Genomic DNA, 18,773 nt, shown 5'->3' on the forward strand with positions numbered 1-18,773 from the left:
GTTAATACATTTTAGTAGTTATGTCTATGTACATCCTTTTTAGTATTAATCCCTTACAGAATATATATTTAGTGTATGATTGTACTCCCAATCTAAGTCTTCTGATTGGTTTTCCTCCGGTTCGTTACTTCCGTCTGTTTGGTAGTGTTCGCAGTACACTACATAATCCCTCCAAGAAAGCAAGTTTCTGGCCAGAATTATGACCCTTGAGGTCAGAGAGTGTGGGTGCCGACAGGTATTGTCTAACCAAGTGATCCCTTGGATGAAAACGAGGCCAATGGTATTGAGTTCCTATTTTAACAAAACTCTGTCCCCTCTCACAAGGCCTACAAGACCCAAAACTTGTTGAAAGAAGAGAAGGTGTCTTTTTGGGACCCCAGACCTGTCCCTCTAACTTCTTCGATGTGAATCCCATGGATTACTTCTTTTAGGGGGGAGTTAGAAAGAAAGGTCTCTGCCAATTCAACAAGAGCATCCTTGAAGGTATCCATCATAAAGTACATGGAAGTGGTTAAGGCCTGCAAATTTTATAGGCTTCGTATCGAGTGAATTATAGGCGAAGAGACATTGAATGATTTCTTTCTTGTGTATTATTAGAACTTGTAAATAATATTTCAAACCTCTACTTGCTTCCCTCATTGATTAAGATGCAATTAAAGGGTGTCTTGATTTACCTGAAGGCCCCTGTAGATAGATAATACTGACTTTTATTTACGATTGTTGCCATCTTCCCGTTAAAATCGGCAACTTTTCAGAAAACTCTCGAATCTCCTGAATCCAATTATATATTATCACTAATTAATTCTATTTCTAAATGTTATGAATGAATACAAATAAATCATTTGGGAAAACGTGAAAATGAGAGGATTCAAGGTACCAAAGTTCAGAGTCCACTCACGAATCTTATTCACTTTAAGATAAAGTTATTTATTCTTGAATTAACAATCGATTGAATAATAATTATACGTGTTTACTCTATTAGTTTATTCACATTACACTTACTTGAGTATATACAAATACACAGAAAAAAATAATACAGTTTTCCGGACAGACATAAAATCCATTCTATCTCATAATATTATAAAATCTCTACCCTAACCTAACACCCCCCTGCTCCAATCATAAATGCTTCAGTACTGAGAATATTCCTTCAGCTTCAAATGTTTTTCCCATTACGAAACATAAAATCCTTAGTACTTTAAAGACATCAAAGACAAAACCATTTGAGTTTGTTTGGAAAGAACTTTGAGCGTTACATCTACTAAACTATGGGGGAAAATTTATTATGTACATTCTTCAATATGTCAGAGTCATTCAATTTTATGCTAATTTTCAGACACTATAATTAAAATAGCTTTTTGTCTCAAAGGGTAATTAGTATATTATTATGTAGTTAATGTGTTCTTCTTTATTTGTGACGACGTACGCTACATGTGCGTATTAGAATATATTCAGTCTACGTCCCACATTCTTAACTGATACAACGGTATCATATCTACTCCCAATATCCCAAAAGAGTATACAGAAAGGGGAACCCAAAGCTATCAGTAACATCATAAGTTACGAAAAACGTGAGTTTTATGGAATCAAGAAAAGACAACTTAAACCCCATTTGAAAAATGTTTTAATACTATATTTAGCTGTATTTTTTATTCAATTTGTTTTCCTTCAGTAGAATTAACAGCCTCAAAATGCCGGCAGCTCTTGACGATGAAGGCCGTGCCCATGGAGTACCGCGCTGTCTCGATGACAGTTCGGAGCGAATACAAACTAAGATGAGAAGTGTACCAGACATTATTTTCCAATATGTCCCTAACTGCAAAGTCTAGGGGATTGAGGTCAGGGCTGGAAGAGGACCAAATTGAGACAGGCCAGAAGTCAGCCATATTATTCCTGCATAAGTTTTGGTTCTTCTTGGCTTTACGTGGCTGTAATGGACTTTTTGATGCTGTAGACAGTCTGGATGGAGATGCTAACGGTCTCTGCAGCCTTTCAAGACGTATAACGGTGACCAGGCTATCGCACTCACATTACCTTCTTTTTTATTACTCTGACATTTTCATACTAAGGGAGATGGGATGAAAACAAAACTTTTTATGTCTGTTTCAGCTATCGTGTGCTTGCATAATAAAACCTTGTAATTAAAAATAACGGGGATTAAATCGTAACTAAATACAACAGCAAATTTTGAGTCTCCATTTTGTATGTGTACTTGTTTCGAATTACCCAGCGTATGCCCAAGAGAGCTGGCCAAAGTGACAGTATAGATAGCTTGCACACCCTATACATATATTTCCTTCTATGGGAGACCAAGGATGGAACCTACGTACATGGAATTCAAGAGAATACGCGTATCCATAATGATATTTCGATCGCTGGTGATGCCTTGTATAATATATACTAGGTTTAATAAAAATAAATCAATCATTTTTCATAATACATGGCTTTAGTAATGTTTATCTTGCATTGTATACGTGCGACCGGTTAACGCTAGACGGCATTAGAAAGATTTGAATATGTGAAAATAAGTTTTCGGATTTTTTTTTTCTTTATTAGACAGTTTTATGATTTTTTCATGGGCACCAACAAAGAGAAAATACACTATATTTTAAAGTTTTTCTTCGATAATGGCGACAACGCAACCTAGGCGGCTGAAAATGAGAATAGGAGTTATGGTCGTGATGCTATAGTCAAGAATCACTCGATATGGTGTCCTTTCCAGTAATTTTTATATCAAATGTGCACCACACTCTGGAAGGGGAATTGACAAAAATGGGGATCAAATAAATATAATCTTCGAGTCCAACCTTCATATAAGTATTGCATTGTTATAAAACTTTCTTATCATTAGAAATACTTTGACAAATAGACTCATTCCATTGAGTAACGTAATGAGAGGATTAGTTATGTTACCATTTAATAAATAAAGACTTTGGATCGGGCGAAAATTACACTTACAATATGTGTAGTATCATGAAATCCATTATTGCTAATTGATTTTATTTTTTTCATTAATGTCTATCACCTTAGCAATTAAAATAGTGATTATTACGAGACGGTTGGGTTCGATAATTTGCATTGTTTTATCCACATTGTGGACAATTGGCTTTCCAATCTTTGATATTGAAATTACCAAAGGGGAATTCACAAAACAAAATTTGTATGTAATTGCCTGTATCAGGACACTAAATCAATTGACATTTTCAGCCGCCTGCTTTGCATTTTCGAGGGAGCAAGACATATGGTACTACTGAGTTAAGACCTTTGTTAATTACATTTAAATTCGTATATATTTATTATTTTATGGATTTTTAAAACAACTTATACCATAGAATGGGAGAATACTTACTTTAGAGGGAGTAATGAACATCACTATATTTTCGTCATAATGGCTGAGGTTGGCCATTTGAGGGCATAAACAACCTAGTTTGTTTTATTACTAAAGTCCCTTATTTCATTAATACCTAGAAAAATCCTGAAATATTGGATGTCCATTGTCCAATTGGTACCAACAAATAAAAGGACTTAGGCCTTAATATTTAAAAAAAAAAAAGACCTATCATTATATTGCACAGTTTTATTATGTATCTGACCCTAGAATATATTAAAAATATGTTATTACATAGTTATACAATCTTATTTCCCTATTGGAGATATAAATTAATTATTACAATGCAAATACATTCTGTCAAAAGAGTATCGGGAATTGGGAAATAAAACACAAATTTCAGATTTAATCATTAAAATTTATTTCGTTGCCTTCAAAGTAATCTCTATTGGATGAAATATTCATATGCCAACGTTTTTTCCAGTCCTTGAAACATTTTTATAGGCACTTTTTTGCATGGCCTTTAGCTCTTTCCACGAATTTTATTTTATGGATTCAATAGACTCAAAACTGGTTTCACGGAGTGGCAATGTCAGTTTGGGTAACAACCAAATAAAGTCACAAAGAGCTAAATCAGGTTAATATGGTAGTTGATCGATGGTATTTATTGCATATTTGGCTTTGAATCCGTTCAATATCGAGACTTTGTGCGATGACGTGTTATCGTTGTGTAAAATCACGTAGTTGTTTTTCCATAATTCTGGTCGTTTTGACGGATTTTATCGTGCAAACGCGTTAATAAGAACATATTGACAGCTGGTCCATTTGGAAGTAATTCACGATGCACCAAACCGCAAATATTAAAGAAAACAATAAGCATCACGCAGCATGTTTTGGACGATCTCACAGCCATTCTTGAACGCTTTGTACCACTCATATGCGGGTTATTCCACGCCAAATCCATCAAAAACGGTACATATTTTAGGGCACCATCTTCAATTTTTTTTGAAATTTATCATATAGCTTACTTTTGAATAGAAACTAAAAAATCTATATTTTAGTCTTCTTTGTATCCATATCAGGAGCTAGAGGCTCCTAAAGTTCCAGCCTTGAGGGAGGTCAGCACCTATGTTTTTCAACAGTTATTTCAATTGTGTTTTTAATGATATCGTGATTAGATTAATTGTTTTATATTTTTAACCAATCAAATCCATCTTTCACCTTGAGGTCACGAAGTCATATCTCTTACCTTAAAAATTCCAAACATGGTATAATTAAATTTTTCCCAAACTTTCAAAAAATGGTTGTGAACATATATTAAATAATTACAAAAAAAATTGGGGACTGCTTTCAAATTTGGGTCATCGCTATAAGCGAAATACCAAGAATAAGATATAAAAAATTTGTGTACAATATTACAAAAGAGGATTAATTTAGAATTATGGCGAGACAAATTTACACTCATTTATATATTTTTTTAGTTCCAGGTTGTATAGATTTAGTAAACTAAATTGGCCTTAAGTGTTTGTAAATATAAACTAAACTACTACAAATTTTAGTTGTTAGTTAAAAAAAATAAAGCTTATTTAGAAAATTTAAGATTTCAATAAAAGACAGACTAATGAATAGATCACGAGATAAATTTCTAACCTTACTTTTTATCAAGAATTCACAAATAATTTATAATGGTGCACAATTATATTTTTTTTCCTACAGCCTTTATATTATATGTGTAATGTATAAATCAATATTTTTTGGTGTAGGAGCATTAGCTTCATATTTTCGTCAATTATCCAAACGCATACAGAATGTGTTCCAGAACTTTCAATTAACACACATTCCTGAGGTCTACACTATGAAAACTTAGCAAAACAAATTTTGTATTGTGGATATGTTTGTTTGAAGAAGCTTCTCATGGGTTATATAAAATGAGGTGCTTTTCCTCTTTGATCTTGGCTCCATTCTTATAAACACTCACGGTATCTTTTGGTCCTGGCATTATCCTGTTCACATTTTGGGATTGATAAAAGTTGATCACGTCTTACGGAGCATGTTTATCAATTCTGAAGCTATTTGTATCTGGAACATTCATTAAAGTGCAAAACTGCAAGTTTGGATTGCTAGGTTCCTTCAAATCGCTTTCACAGGAAGAATTCAAGTCCATTGTTTTGTTTTCCATGACAGTGTCTATTTGGGATTTGCATGGGCGGCAAATATATAGATGTTAACGACCATTTTTTGACAAGGAGCTAATTGAATATTTTTCCTGCTCCGTGTTTTATGCTTATTAAATGGATCACCACAAACTTTTAACTCATTTAAGTAGCTGCCACGCTGATGTTATATGTCAGTCAGAAATTTTGGATTATTTATGTAGTGAAAAAAAAATGAAATGAAGGCTTTTCGAACAAATAAATATACTTTCTTCTATAAATAGGACTTTTTAGACAAAGATAAAAATGTTATTTCTTTAAATAACCGTTATTTAACTCAACATTGACACAGTCTAGAAAAAAGAACCAAAAAAGGGGTTGATTAGGAGTGTAACCTGCGGGAAATTTGACTCAAAACAGGAAATCTCCACATTTCCGCACACTGAAAGGTTAAAGAAGTGGAGTGATTTGCCTGATTAATTCTGATAACGAAAACTCTGTCCTGCTAAATAGTGTCAAGGTTATTTTTTCCGTTGACATTTATGATAGAAGAAATACAAAATGCACCAGCAGAACAAGCACATCAGGGGCAAAATTGATGTCTAGACCTGCTGAGTGCAGGAAACACCGGTTAGGAGAGGCTGGCATAGATCCATGTGCCAGTCAAGATGGCATGCTTTATGTAGTAAAACCACTAGAAAATTTCAAAAAATTCAAATGGGCTTGGATACACCCCTATTTGAGACCTTTTGTTGTATATACACGTAATTTGGGTTCTACGAACCTATTTGGGGAAAATGGAAGGGCTATATTTGATTTTCAAAGAAAAAAAAAAGAAGTTACCTTCTATTAGAGTAGGAAAAAATGTGACAAAAATATGGATTCACCCCCAAAAAAATTTCTAGCATATCCCCTGACTCAACTTGGGTTTGCATTAAAAGGCCTTTCATCTGGGCTAATAACATATTTATTTGAAAATGAATCAAAATTTAATTTAATAAAATAACTTTAACATTATATACTCTTAATAGGATACAATAGAATCAGCAGTTGAAATCAAATAATACTCAGATACAAAGGTACATTCAGATATATATAATATGTACATTTATGTAATTTAATATTTTATAAAAAATGTGTATCCTTTTTAATTAATTATAGATAATACAAAACGTGTTAAGTGATATTCTCTCAATTTGATAAAGAAGTGTATTGTACATATTATCTCATTCCAGACTAAAATACATGACTTTATCTCTTTTCTCTATGCTTTCCATGGAAGTATTTGTTCTTTGAATAAGATCCAACTCCTTTCCACTCGACATTTCCTCGGATAAAACTTCAAACTTGAATCCGTTCGAGTATCCATGTTCTATAATATTGGATATTATACGTTTTAGATTGACATATGTGTTAAAAATAATTATAGTATTGTGTCAACTCGACTCAAATGGTAAGTCGATTTCATATTTGAAAAAAAAAAACAAGTATACTAGACAAATATGCTAATTTTTTGGGATATATAGAATAATAAAATTTATATAGTTTTTTTCCTCTATAAGATTTAATCTGTATGAATTAATGCGATAAATTGAGATGGCTTGGCTGGACTTTTATCACTAAGCCTCATTAAATGAATTGAGCTTCATAGTTCCATCCCTAAACAGGATTAGAGATAAATCTATCATTATATCTGATGAAATTCTCCTAATCTCTGAGAAGAAAGACTAGACAATATACAAAGTGGGGACTCAAAACCTACGGTAGCATGATTAAATTATAGAAAAAAGATCACTCAAAACCAATTTGTGGTATGTTTAAATCCTATATTTAGGAATTTTTTCTAAATGTTCCTTTAATTGGTCAGATGGAGTTGCAGTGATTAAGCAAAAGTAAATATTATAGTATTTCAATTACACCATCATACTTGGGTCTTTGAAGTCTATATATATGAAGTATATTTTCTTCCCCAGGAACGGACATGAATCGAACCTACACACATTGAGTTCAAGAGAATCATTTCTCCCGAGTGTGTTGTCCATAGAACTACGTCCTTCAATTTTAGCTATGTTTTTTACTCGGTATGTCCTGTTTCACAAGCAATAACAGGCTTGAAATGCCAACGAACAGATTGACAACTCTTGAAGATGAAGGCCATGTCCTTAGGGTACCACAATGTCACAACGGCAGTTAAGAGAGAATCCAAATTTGAATTAGAGGTGGGGAGCCATTCTTTTCTAAGACGCCTCAAACTGTAAATTCCAGGGTTTTAAGGTCAGGGCTGAAAGAGGGAGACATGAGGCAGGACGGAAGTCAGTCGTCCTTTCGTAGTTATCTTCAGTTATAGCAACAAGATAAAGTCATATGGGACCACATCCGGTGAATTAGGTGGCTGAGGCATGAATATTAGGTAGTTTTTGACCAAAAAACCTCTTACAAGTAAAGATCAAAATTAAGAAGTTTCGGAACAAACTTCTCGTCTCATTCACAAAATGTTCATAAATATTTTATGGGACTTTTCTGATAGTGAGTCGACAGTTTTCAAAATAATTTTCTTCACTGATTCAACGTTTCTATCGGTTGTTGGCGTGCTTGGGCGTCCAGAGCGAGGTTCATCATTGGTAGAGTTGGTACTACTTATAAACTTTTTTTTTTTTACTGAGAACAGTTTCACCGTATGCTATAGTCAACATTTAAAGTGTTTTGGAGCATTCAATTTCATTTTTGACACAAAATTTGATACAAATTATTTGATCCATGTTTTTCAATAGCAAAAAATTGCCGAGTATAACATTGCTTCAAACTGCTATGCCTCTCCCAAGCAAACTTAACTTATTTCATAGCCGAAACAGTAAATATATGTTCTTGGAGAGTGTACAAACATAAAAAATCAAAAAAATTGACCATATCAAATGTACCTTGCCCGCAAAATTTGAAAAGTCATCTGAATTTTGAACACTCCTCGTAAGTAATAAAAATTCATCTAAGTGTATGTACTCAGAGTATTAAATATTGTTGGATCAGTCTAACTAAGGCAAAAACAATGCAGTTATATCCGTCCAGTCCTAATGAAATTTGTCAGTACAAAGATCGGTCCTTATCCATCTTTTATAGTAACTACAACAGCTGACATTATTTATTAAACGTTCTAGCTATCTTTAATTATTTTCTTTGTAGGACTGAAGGACAAACTAATCAGTATTTAGATTTGATGAATGGTAAAAAAGATCGGACTAATAAAAAAGGCTGAAAGAGCGGTCCAGGGGCCGCTCCAACACTATTATTAAACTTTCTCTGGTTACAAAATTTAAACAACAATTTATTTTTTCCCATTCCCTCCTCATTTCAGATACAGGGACATCAGCAGGGGGTGGGATGGAGGCGCTGTAACTCCTCGCCTCAAGTTAAGGAATTTTTGTTTTTACTAGAAAATTTAATATTTGTATTTGTTTTTTTTTTAAATTTAATATCTGAAATAAAATTTCTGAAATTTTTTACAAAAAAATTAATTTCCTTTGAATACCTATGGATTTAGAATTTTTTTCAAAATAAAATTATTATTAGATTTTTTTTTTTCAAAATTAAAATTTTAGTTTTTCAATTTTTTTTTCGAAAAAAATTATTTTTTTAGAAATAGCTATAGATTTTAAAATTTTTGTGACTAGCTACAGATTTTGATTTTTTTTTTTCCAAAAAATTAATATTTTTAATTTAATTTTAGAATTTTCTTTATAAATTGAATTTTTTGTGAATAACTATAGATTTTTGTATTTTTTTACTCTAAAAAATTTAATATTTATCATCTAATTTTTTTGAAAATAACAATGCTTTTTCTATTTTTTGCATTTTTTTTTTCAAAACAATTCCAAAAACTAAGCCCCACTCAAATATATAAAAATATATAAACCTGCAAACGTCCCTGAGATAGTTTTTTTCTAAAATATCGAAATTTCGAATAATTTTCTCCGATACCGATACTATGCATTAATTGGATATTTTGCATTTTTATATTGGTTTTCCGGTTTCAATCGGATATATCTGCCCATACCTAGTCGACATCGCACTAGATTTATAAGACATAAATACTCAAAGAATTAATCTTTCATTACCTCCTTGCATCACACTATTAATCACTTCTCTAGAATGTTTTTTCATTGTTCTTATCAAAACAAAATGCGACATGACGGCGTAAATGAAAATGATCGAAATATAATAAAACATCATTAGTCCGATCCAGTAGAGGATACTTGTGGAATTAAAGTATTTGATTCCTCTTATGACTTTGAAGAAAAAGGCAACAGTCAATTCGATGAGTTGTTGAGCGATCCAAGGAATCATCCACATGGCTTGATTCTAAAATATATAGAAGTGAAATGATTAAATAATAATTAAACATGGAGGTCAACTTTTTACCTTTGATGCACCATAAAACAAAAATGACGCAAGAATAAATGAGATCAAGGATCCAATTGAGGCTTTAATAAAAATAACATTTTGATTAGGATTGTACATAATTATATGTGTGACCAAATTAGGGACATTGTGTTCATTCCAAAATTAAGATTTCATTTGACAAGTAATTTATTCTTATGATAATTTCAACAATCGAAACATAAAAAAAAACCTTTCTAAAAATAAATGTGTTATTTTTGCTGAGACTCATTTCGAATACAATTTTTTTTTTTCGGTTCGGTCTCAAGTGATACATTTTAGATTTAGATTTATATCACGTCCTACTTATATTGAATCAGTAAAATAGAATAAATGCCTAAAATCAATAGCAATTCTTCCCCATCATGGAATGATTATTTCTTTTTGGCCTTTATTGCCTTGCATTTAAACATTTACAATTTTATTATAATATAACACAATATAATCGAAAAATAATTTGTTAAAACGAAAATTAAAAAGACCATTATAAAATATGGCACAATCCAGAATATTTAAAATAAATAATTTAGAAATAACATCCACTTGACGATGGACTAAAAAAACAAAGAGTTTAAATCTACAATAAAACATTCGCATAAAGATTAGCAATATGTAAAATTCCATCGAGCTTGTTTTCTTTTACTGTCCGTAATTTATAATCTATATATTGGGATTTGTATTCCAATTGTGGAATTATTACTGAATAAGGGTTGAGAGTTGTCCACGACTTCACAAAAACTACTTCTAGTTCAACCAATCATCGTTCAAAACACTGATAAGAAAGAAAGCACCAGAAAAATTGACCGTTGAAAACAAAATACGGCGTACATTTGTATATTTTTGCATTAAAGCCTTGCCATATCTGTGGACCGAAATTAAAATCCTGTACCGATTTCACCTTGTACTCAATGTTATGAAAGAAATGTAATTTACCAAAAAAATTATTTTGTTATAGGTAATTTACAATTTGAATTTTTGTAAATAGGCGTTAAAAAATCTAATCTACACCTATAACCAAATTTTACTTCCACACCGATCCAAACTATAGGTGGAGTTTGAAATGTATACTAGGAGCCAATTTTTAATATATACTAGTGTTGAAACTCGGTACAGCACCAATTTTGTTTATCGGTTCGGTCTTAAGTGATTTTTTCTAGACATATATTGTCCGATTTTTCGTTCTGACCGCGGTCTCAGACTGGGGACCGATTTTTTCCGGTCCAGACCACAGTTTAAGACTGGGACAAAAAAAATTTCGGTCTCACTTATGCACTAATTTTTTTCGGCATCCCTTTATGGACCAATCTTTGCGGTTTTACTCTATGGACCAATTTTTTTCGGTCTTATATATTATGAGAGACGAAATTTCTTCTTTTTTTTTTTTAATAAATCATTGTTCATTTTTAAAAAAAATCAGTACGCTATATTTTCTAGAACAAATACTTATAATATTTATTTAAAAATTCGATTATTCAAGCAAATCATTTGAGTAATACGTGATAAGTAGTGTAAGTACTCTGAATCTGTTTCCTCACACATTATTTTGTTTTATTATTTAGTAGAATTCTATGTTCTCCTAGAGTTAAGACCACAGGAAGATAGAGGGAATCAAAGGAAGATACTTATTACTTAATGATCCATCTCAAGAGATGTTTGAATTCAGAATTCCGTATTCCACGAGAGATGACGGGATTAAAATTCATCCGAGCTATCTCTTTGTAAACATCGTTATTGTACTTGAAAATACATATAATGTTATGTTATAAATAATTCATCTATTAAATCGAGACCAATATTTTGGGACCGAACCGAATTTTTCCTTTGGACCGATTTAGACATAACTTTTCCTTTATACACAACATAATTAGTGGGCCAAAAAGTCCCAGGCTTAACAAAAGAAACACGTTTTTTTTCGTTCAAAATTGGCTTTTTAAAAATTATTCTCATAATTTTTTATTTATTTTCTCTTTGGCTAAATGGAGCGTAGTCCCTATTACACATTTCAGGCCATTGATTTGCTTGAACAGTATTTATTCCCATCAAAAGGTAGTCTAAAATTAAAAAAACAAAATTGTTTTTGTTCCATCGTTTTGAAAATAACAAAATTAGCCTAGCACTTAGTACAATAACTCACAAACTAAAGAACAAATTGGCAAGATATTATGACAGCTGACATTAGAAGTTGTGTTCTGTCTGAAAATGTGGTAAAATAAAACATTTCTCCATCTATGGGTGAAGCCTGGGACTTTTCAGTCCATACGTTATTATCATATAATCTTATACCTATACGATCATATAAAATATCATGAGGATCAGAGAGGCATGGACCCCAGCCAGGGGCGTCCGCAGAATTATATATATATGTTTTTTTAGGGGTGGGGAAGGACTTGGTTTTTGGAGTTTTTTATATGAAAAAATAAATCCATAAATGAATTTTTTTGAAAAAAAAAACCAAAAACCCATAGCTATTAACCAAAAATTTTAAATATTATTTTTTTTGGAAAAAAAATTCAAGACCCATATAGCTATCCATAAAAAAAAAATCAAAAATTCAATTGTGAATTATTTAATTTTTTTTTTAAATTCATAACTTTTCACAGAAAATTAAATTTTTTGAAAAAAAAAATTGAGCGTAATTATAATGAAAAACTTGAGGAACTTTGTAATAGAAGAAATAGGTTTAACTTTAATGAGTCAATCGAAACACGCTGGAGATTCAATTTCAGCTAGGGAACAACAGCAGCCATGATTAACTCTACCATTAATGACTTATGTCAAATAATTGGATTTGATAACCCTAAAAATTACCCTGTTAGTATAGAAAAACTTGATAATTCCAGAAGAAAATATGGGGATAAATTAATAAATGAACATGAAGACTCTTTAAAAAATGTTGAATATTTTAGCTTTTATGGAAAAAATTCATTCGGATAAAAAAATCACTGGAAACAATAGCAAAGTATCCCAGAGCCACTTATGTCGACCATTTTGTGCCAACGAATGGAAAGGGAATTTCAATTGCAAAGGAAATCGTGAGTGTAACTGAAAGAGTTAAATCTTAAAAATCGTTAAATGCAATATTAGCAGATGGGTGTGGAGTAAACACAGGTCATGAGAAATGGGCTTTTAGATCTGACAAATTAGAATTGCAACGAGTTATATCAGTCATTATTTGTTTATTATACGAAAATGAGCTGCCCTTCAGGTACTTACTTAAAGAAATTGATGGTAAACCTGAAATACTAAAAGATTATACAGGATTCATTGGTCAAATGATTTCTTCAAAAAATGGACTCAAGCTAAAACCACCTAAAGAATGCAAAATGTTTGAGGCAGTTGAAGAAAAAGTACCAATGATTGATTATGAGATACAAACAATGACTTAGAGTACATATATCTTATGTGCCATTTTGTCCAAGAGTGGCCAATTAAAGGAGATTTATCCATTTTGACTTACAAACCTGGAAAACTGACCTTAGCTCGTTGAAACACTACTGCAGCAAATATTCTAAACCATCAAACGAGGAATATAGTGAAATACCTACTAGTAATGACCCTTATTGATACTTCTTGTGAAAATTGCTTTAAATCTATACGCTCCTATGTGTTTTTCTATTCGAAAAAGACATAACGTGAAGAGGGGTTCCTATCTTTTGTTGCGGCAGCTATCACTTTCAAGGGATATGTTTCAAAAATTACCATCATAAATGTCGACCTACAAAAAGGTCTTTGAAAGTAATTCATAAGTTGCTCATTCTAAGGCAATTTTGTTGGCATGCATGTATGATTTTAACTTAGAAATAAGACAAAAATCTCTAAAATACATATTGGGAGCCAAAAAAAAGGGAGTCAAAGACAAAAAATATTAGAAAATTCAAAGTACCAAAGGGTAATATTAACTGAATGACATCAAATTATTTTGACATGTTTGATTGGGAAAAGCTGAAACCCAGAGAAATTTCGTTACCTCCCCTTCTAAGGAAATATTCAAATCAAGAACTCATACTTACAGCTCAAGGAAAGCAAGATTTAGAATTTAATCAAATCCATAATCATTCTCAAAGTGTGGAAAGACTAGTTGCCATGACTTCAAGGGTTTTAAAACATGAAATTGGACATAACTAGCTAACTAGGAATACTAGGTATGTCAATAACATATATAGGGGCAGCCCTGCTTTTGAAATTGTTGTACCGTACCGACCGCTGGTCAACCCAACTAGGAGGATTGTTTTTGTGACGTTAGAGTCGATGTAAAGAGTTCATAATACAATATTGTTTAGTCATCGTTTCAATAGTAATTAGTAATAAATTACTATTATATTTTCCTAGTATACTCTATTTATATAATGACTGGCGATGGAGTCCCACAATAAAAATTTGATTGGCGCAGTTGCCATTTATGTATTTATACATTAATATATGAGTATGCTTCAATCTGCGTCCATCTTATCCATGATGATGTCAAGGAATAAGAAGTTCCATTTTATAACTCCAGGGATTCAATGTGTTTAAGTTTGATTCAATAATCAACATAACCAACAAAACAGTTATCATTTCATGAAATATATACTGAAAAACGCGAAAAGGTAGTTTCTTGCTTTTACATCTATAATTTGATTTATTTGGTACACCCCTTTGTATACATATATATGATATTCCAATCAGTTAGATCTGTGTAAAATATTGAAGGCCTAGGATAAAACGGGTTAATAGAGTCGTATGGATTTTTGAATTTTTTTTTCGAAAAACAATATTTTAATATATTTATTTAAAAAATTATTTCATATCTTGGCAAAATGTATGAGGAAATATCGGAACACAAAATGAGTTAAATTGTTAAGTTTGTAGGTATTTTTGCATTTTTCTGTCGTGTATACTTAACCATGAATTACTAAAGTAATCCATGACTTAACTATAAATTACAATATAATATGTACTACTTTTTATTTTTTTAAATATTTGCTTCAATGACGTACAGTAACAATTAATCAATAAAAAATAATGTTAAGTAATACAATATATTTGCTGCTATTACGACCATTTAAAAAATAAATTATTTTTACCATAATTAGCTTTAAATTCAATCGTCTATTCATCGAAAAAATGTAATTTTGAATAAAATATCTTTGAAAGGGCTTTTGTGCTAAGATAATTTCTTCGGAGTATTTCAAAAAATATATATTCTCGCAACCTCATACTAAATCTTTAAAATGATCGTGGCGAGTTTTGAAAAGTCTTAAAGTGAAACTTAAACTATTTTTTTAACCCTTAGATATGCCAAATTTACCCTTTAAATTTGAACCTTCATGCTATTTCATTTCAAAAATAGTGGGGATTCTTATATACATTCAATCATTATGTACATGCATGAGAAAAACGTGTTTTATTATATGTAATAACTTATATACTTAATACTCCTTCATCTTGAATGTGACGAATGATATTTGATCTCAGGCCTAGATTATCATCAATCACTGTTTTATCACTAATAGCACTATTATTGTTGTGTTCTTCTATGAAGGTGGAGACATTGGAAGAGTGTATAAACTTGGAAGGAGTTTCAATCAGAACAAAACCATAGACAATTAAAAAACTTGCAATTGTCTGAAATAATAAAAATATAGAGAGTTATCAATGAGGATCTCCTATTATTAATTAGGAATTTATTCAATAAAACCATGTTCATTAATTTAAATAAATAAATAAAAAAAAACCAACATGATTAACTATAACATTTTTATCGTAACATTATATCAATACAAATTAATGTACGGTGAGAATGATGATGACAGGTAGTATATACTATAACATTGTCAACCAATGTATGTATAGGCTCCCTATAACATATTTTGTGTCTAGGTCCATACATATGTATGTAGAAGAAGATATCATTTTTAAACGATATAATTATAATTATTATTTTATTTTTATTGACTGACGTTACTTATTAAAGGAAGTCTTAACTACATATTATTCGACGCATTCCAAGGATGTTTGAACTGTTTTAATTGTTATTTCTTAATTATTTTAATGATTTGAGAAGGACTTAAATTTGAGAATTAATGAGCGTGCCCTAAGAAGGACAGGGATCGTAGGATTGGATACCTAATATTTATATAATAAATTATAATTGCGATTAAAACCAGATGAACATGAAGAAAAATCCATCGATGAATCAGCTAATAATTAATCGGTAATCGGCAAATGATGCTAATTATGTTATTATGGCTTTATATTCTACTGACTTATAGCCTTTACTATGGGGGTAATTTGTTTAACGTCCAGTACAACTTGTCTGGAGATGCACGGTGCTAGTATCGCAGCAAAGCTCAATAGGGATTTGAAACGATAATTAATGACTGAAAACATTATGAAATGTGAAAAATCCGTGCTCAAAGCAAAACTTATATTACAAAAAAAAATGATGCCACAACGTCATTTAAAATTTTTGACAAATATTTGACTTCCTTTGAGTATTTAACATTTGAGATTTTGTTCCGTTTTGACTACATAGTGGTTTTCTTGTGCATTAAACAGTCCCTCTAATATAATAGGATGATAATAAAACATTGTGAATAATTTCAGTTAATTGAAATGCAGGTTAAATAATGGGACATGTGTACTGTATAGTTGCATGTATGCTCCTAGTCCAACAGCTAGAATGTAACTAATATTATAGGGCAGCTTGTATATCAACTTTTTTCGAATTTCGATTACGACGAGTGCAGAACGTGAGGAAATTTTTAATCGTATATTATTGATCTTCCTTTCTAAAAATGTTAAAATAAGATGTGTGTATTTAAGGAATAATCAAAATTTCCTTAGGATATTCACTCCTTTGTTCCATGGGAGAAAAAAAAAATTAAAAATATTATTCCTACCTTGGATAGAAATAATGAAAATAAAAAGAGTAATGTTTTATTGATAAGGCAACTTTGCATAGATCATTATTTTACTACATGACACTAACCGTAATTAAAGTTACACAAGGCTATAGCTGTACTTCTAGTGAGATTTTAAATTGCTAAAAATATTACTGCCATTTAATGAGCTTGTTTTAACCGTATTTATTATTTACTATACAATTAATAGATAATCCCCCGATTAACAACTGCCAATTCATCCATAATCGCCCAATTTGCTTATCAATGGATCATTAAATAAAAGAGTTTTGTTAGGGTGTAGACCTTAACATGTACATGAATTTGTATACCTAACTATATATATAATAAGAATCACTATAGATTACCCAAATTAAACTCATGTAGTTACTTAAAAGAATCACTATAGATTACCCAAATTAAACTCATGTAGGTACTTAAAAAATATTTTTATTATTTAATTATAGGTTTTAAAACTTTATATGAATGCTGTTTTCAAAGCAAGTATCATCAACAACCATAGGTATTCTTTTCTTCATCATCATCATATCCATTCCCCCTGCTCCCTATCTTTTGCCCTTAACTAAATTATATGTTCTGATTTATTAGATCTTAACAACTAGTATGGACAAAAAATGAGTATGTAATTAAGGCTTAAATGAAACAAAATATTATACAAAGATTTTTATCATTTCCAAACTCTTGAAGGAAAAAAAATAAATTTGTCTGCACATTAATCTATTTTTTTTTTTGTTTAACCAATAGAAGTGACTCAGTCTCCTTCGATTGATCAAAACGAATTATAATTAGTCTAATAAAGTCTTACACAGTGACACAATGCAATGATTTGAGTTTGTCGTTTAAGCTCCAATCCACAGATCCCTTTTCGTTGCCAAAACATTGTTTTCGTTTACAAATTTATATAACGACTACATAGGGTATTCTGTTAACTAGGCTTATCTTTTAAGTTGTGGTTTGTCATGACACACTGATAAAGGAATGTTATCAGTTATACATTTATTCTAATCTATACAATAATATGTATATGTACATAAATGGGAAGAAATCGTTTGATAAAAGAAGGAAAACACGGAACAAATGGGGCAAGCCACGCAACCTAGAACATATTAGCCGGCGAATAAAAGTTTTTTGTTAGAATAATAACTCTTCGCTTCATATAAATCAAAAGTTCTCAAAGGCGGATCAATATAGATATTCCCTACAGAACAAATTGCTTAATTTACGTATAGTATGATTACCTTCACTTAGTTGTATATATATTTACGTGACAAAGGCTCATATCAAGTGAATTCGTTTCTTTTTCTTTCTGCCTAAAACGTGAATACTACTACGCGTATTTTACAGCAAATTAAATGACGTGTAAACACTTATTGTTTAATGTTTTAATTAAATGATAAAGCAGGGATGGGATGTAAGTTGTACATATTTCTTGTGACTATCGAAATAGGAGAAGTAGGTTGCAAAGGCCTTGCAAAATTTGTTGAAATGACAAATTTCTTTTACTCCTATCAAATAATTGGAAATGTCAATTACTCAGTGCAAACGATAATAAATATGTAGAATTATTTTTGAAACTTGAGTATTATTAAGTAGTTTTATTAATAAGTTAATAAAACATGGCTTTTAATCACTTTTTTTTGCATAAACTTCCTCCTCTAACCCGTCGCCTCAGCCGGTCTTACATGACTAATATACAAATTGAAACTGTGCTTGTTGGAAGTTTATGATTTTCCTACTTCTTTTCACCTTATCATTGTTCTAAACAATGTAAATTGTTTGAATTTCGAGTAGTCTTCATGAGCCATGGAAACTCTCCAAAAATTATCCATCATAATTCCCACTTATATTGAACTTTCCTCCCTAATAGAGACAGAAAAAGACACAAAATCAGTTGGTAGTTAATCAATAGGGACTTCGCTTTGAGCTTGGATTTTTTCACATTTTTATAATGTTTTCAGC

At 31.1% G+C, this 18,773-nt stretch overlaps 1 protein-coding gene across 1 annotated transcript; it reads right to left on the bottom strand.

Moving 5' to 3' along the window:
* Window positions 1–6,432: 6,432 nt before the first annotated feature.
* LOC121123195 (uncharacterized) lies at window positions 6,433–17,768 on the bottom strand. Its single transcript, XM_040718328.2, has 5 exons — window positions 17,620–17,768; window positions 15,321–15,516; window positions 9,895–9,956; window positions 9,591–9,834; window positions 6,433–6,853 (listed from the first exon to the last, which is right to left on the bottom strand). The coding sequence occupies exons 1-5, from the start codon at window positions 17,692–17,694 to the stop codon at window positions 6,708–6,710; spliced, it is 723 nt and encodes a 240-aa protein (XP_040574262.1). The 5' UTR covers window positions 17,695–17,768; the 3' UTR covers window positions 6,433–6,707.
* Window positions 17,769–18,773: the final 1,005 nt, after the last annotated feature.

Source organism: Lepeophtheirus salmonis, chromosome 8 (assembly GCF_016086655.4).
Source record: "Lepeophtheirus salmonis chromosome 8, UVic_Lsal_1.4, whole genome shotgun sequence".
Lineage (NCBI taxonomy): Eukaryota > Metazoa > Arthropoda > Copepoda > Siphonostomatoida > Caligidae > Lepeophtheirus > Lepeophtheirus salmonis.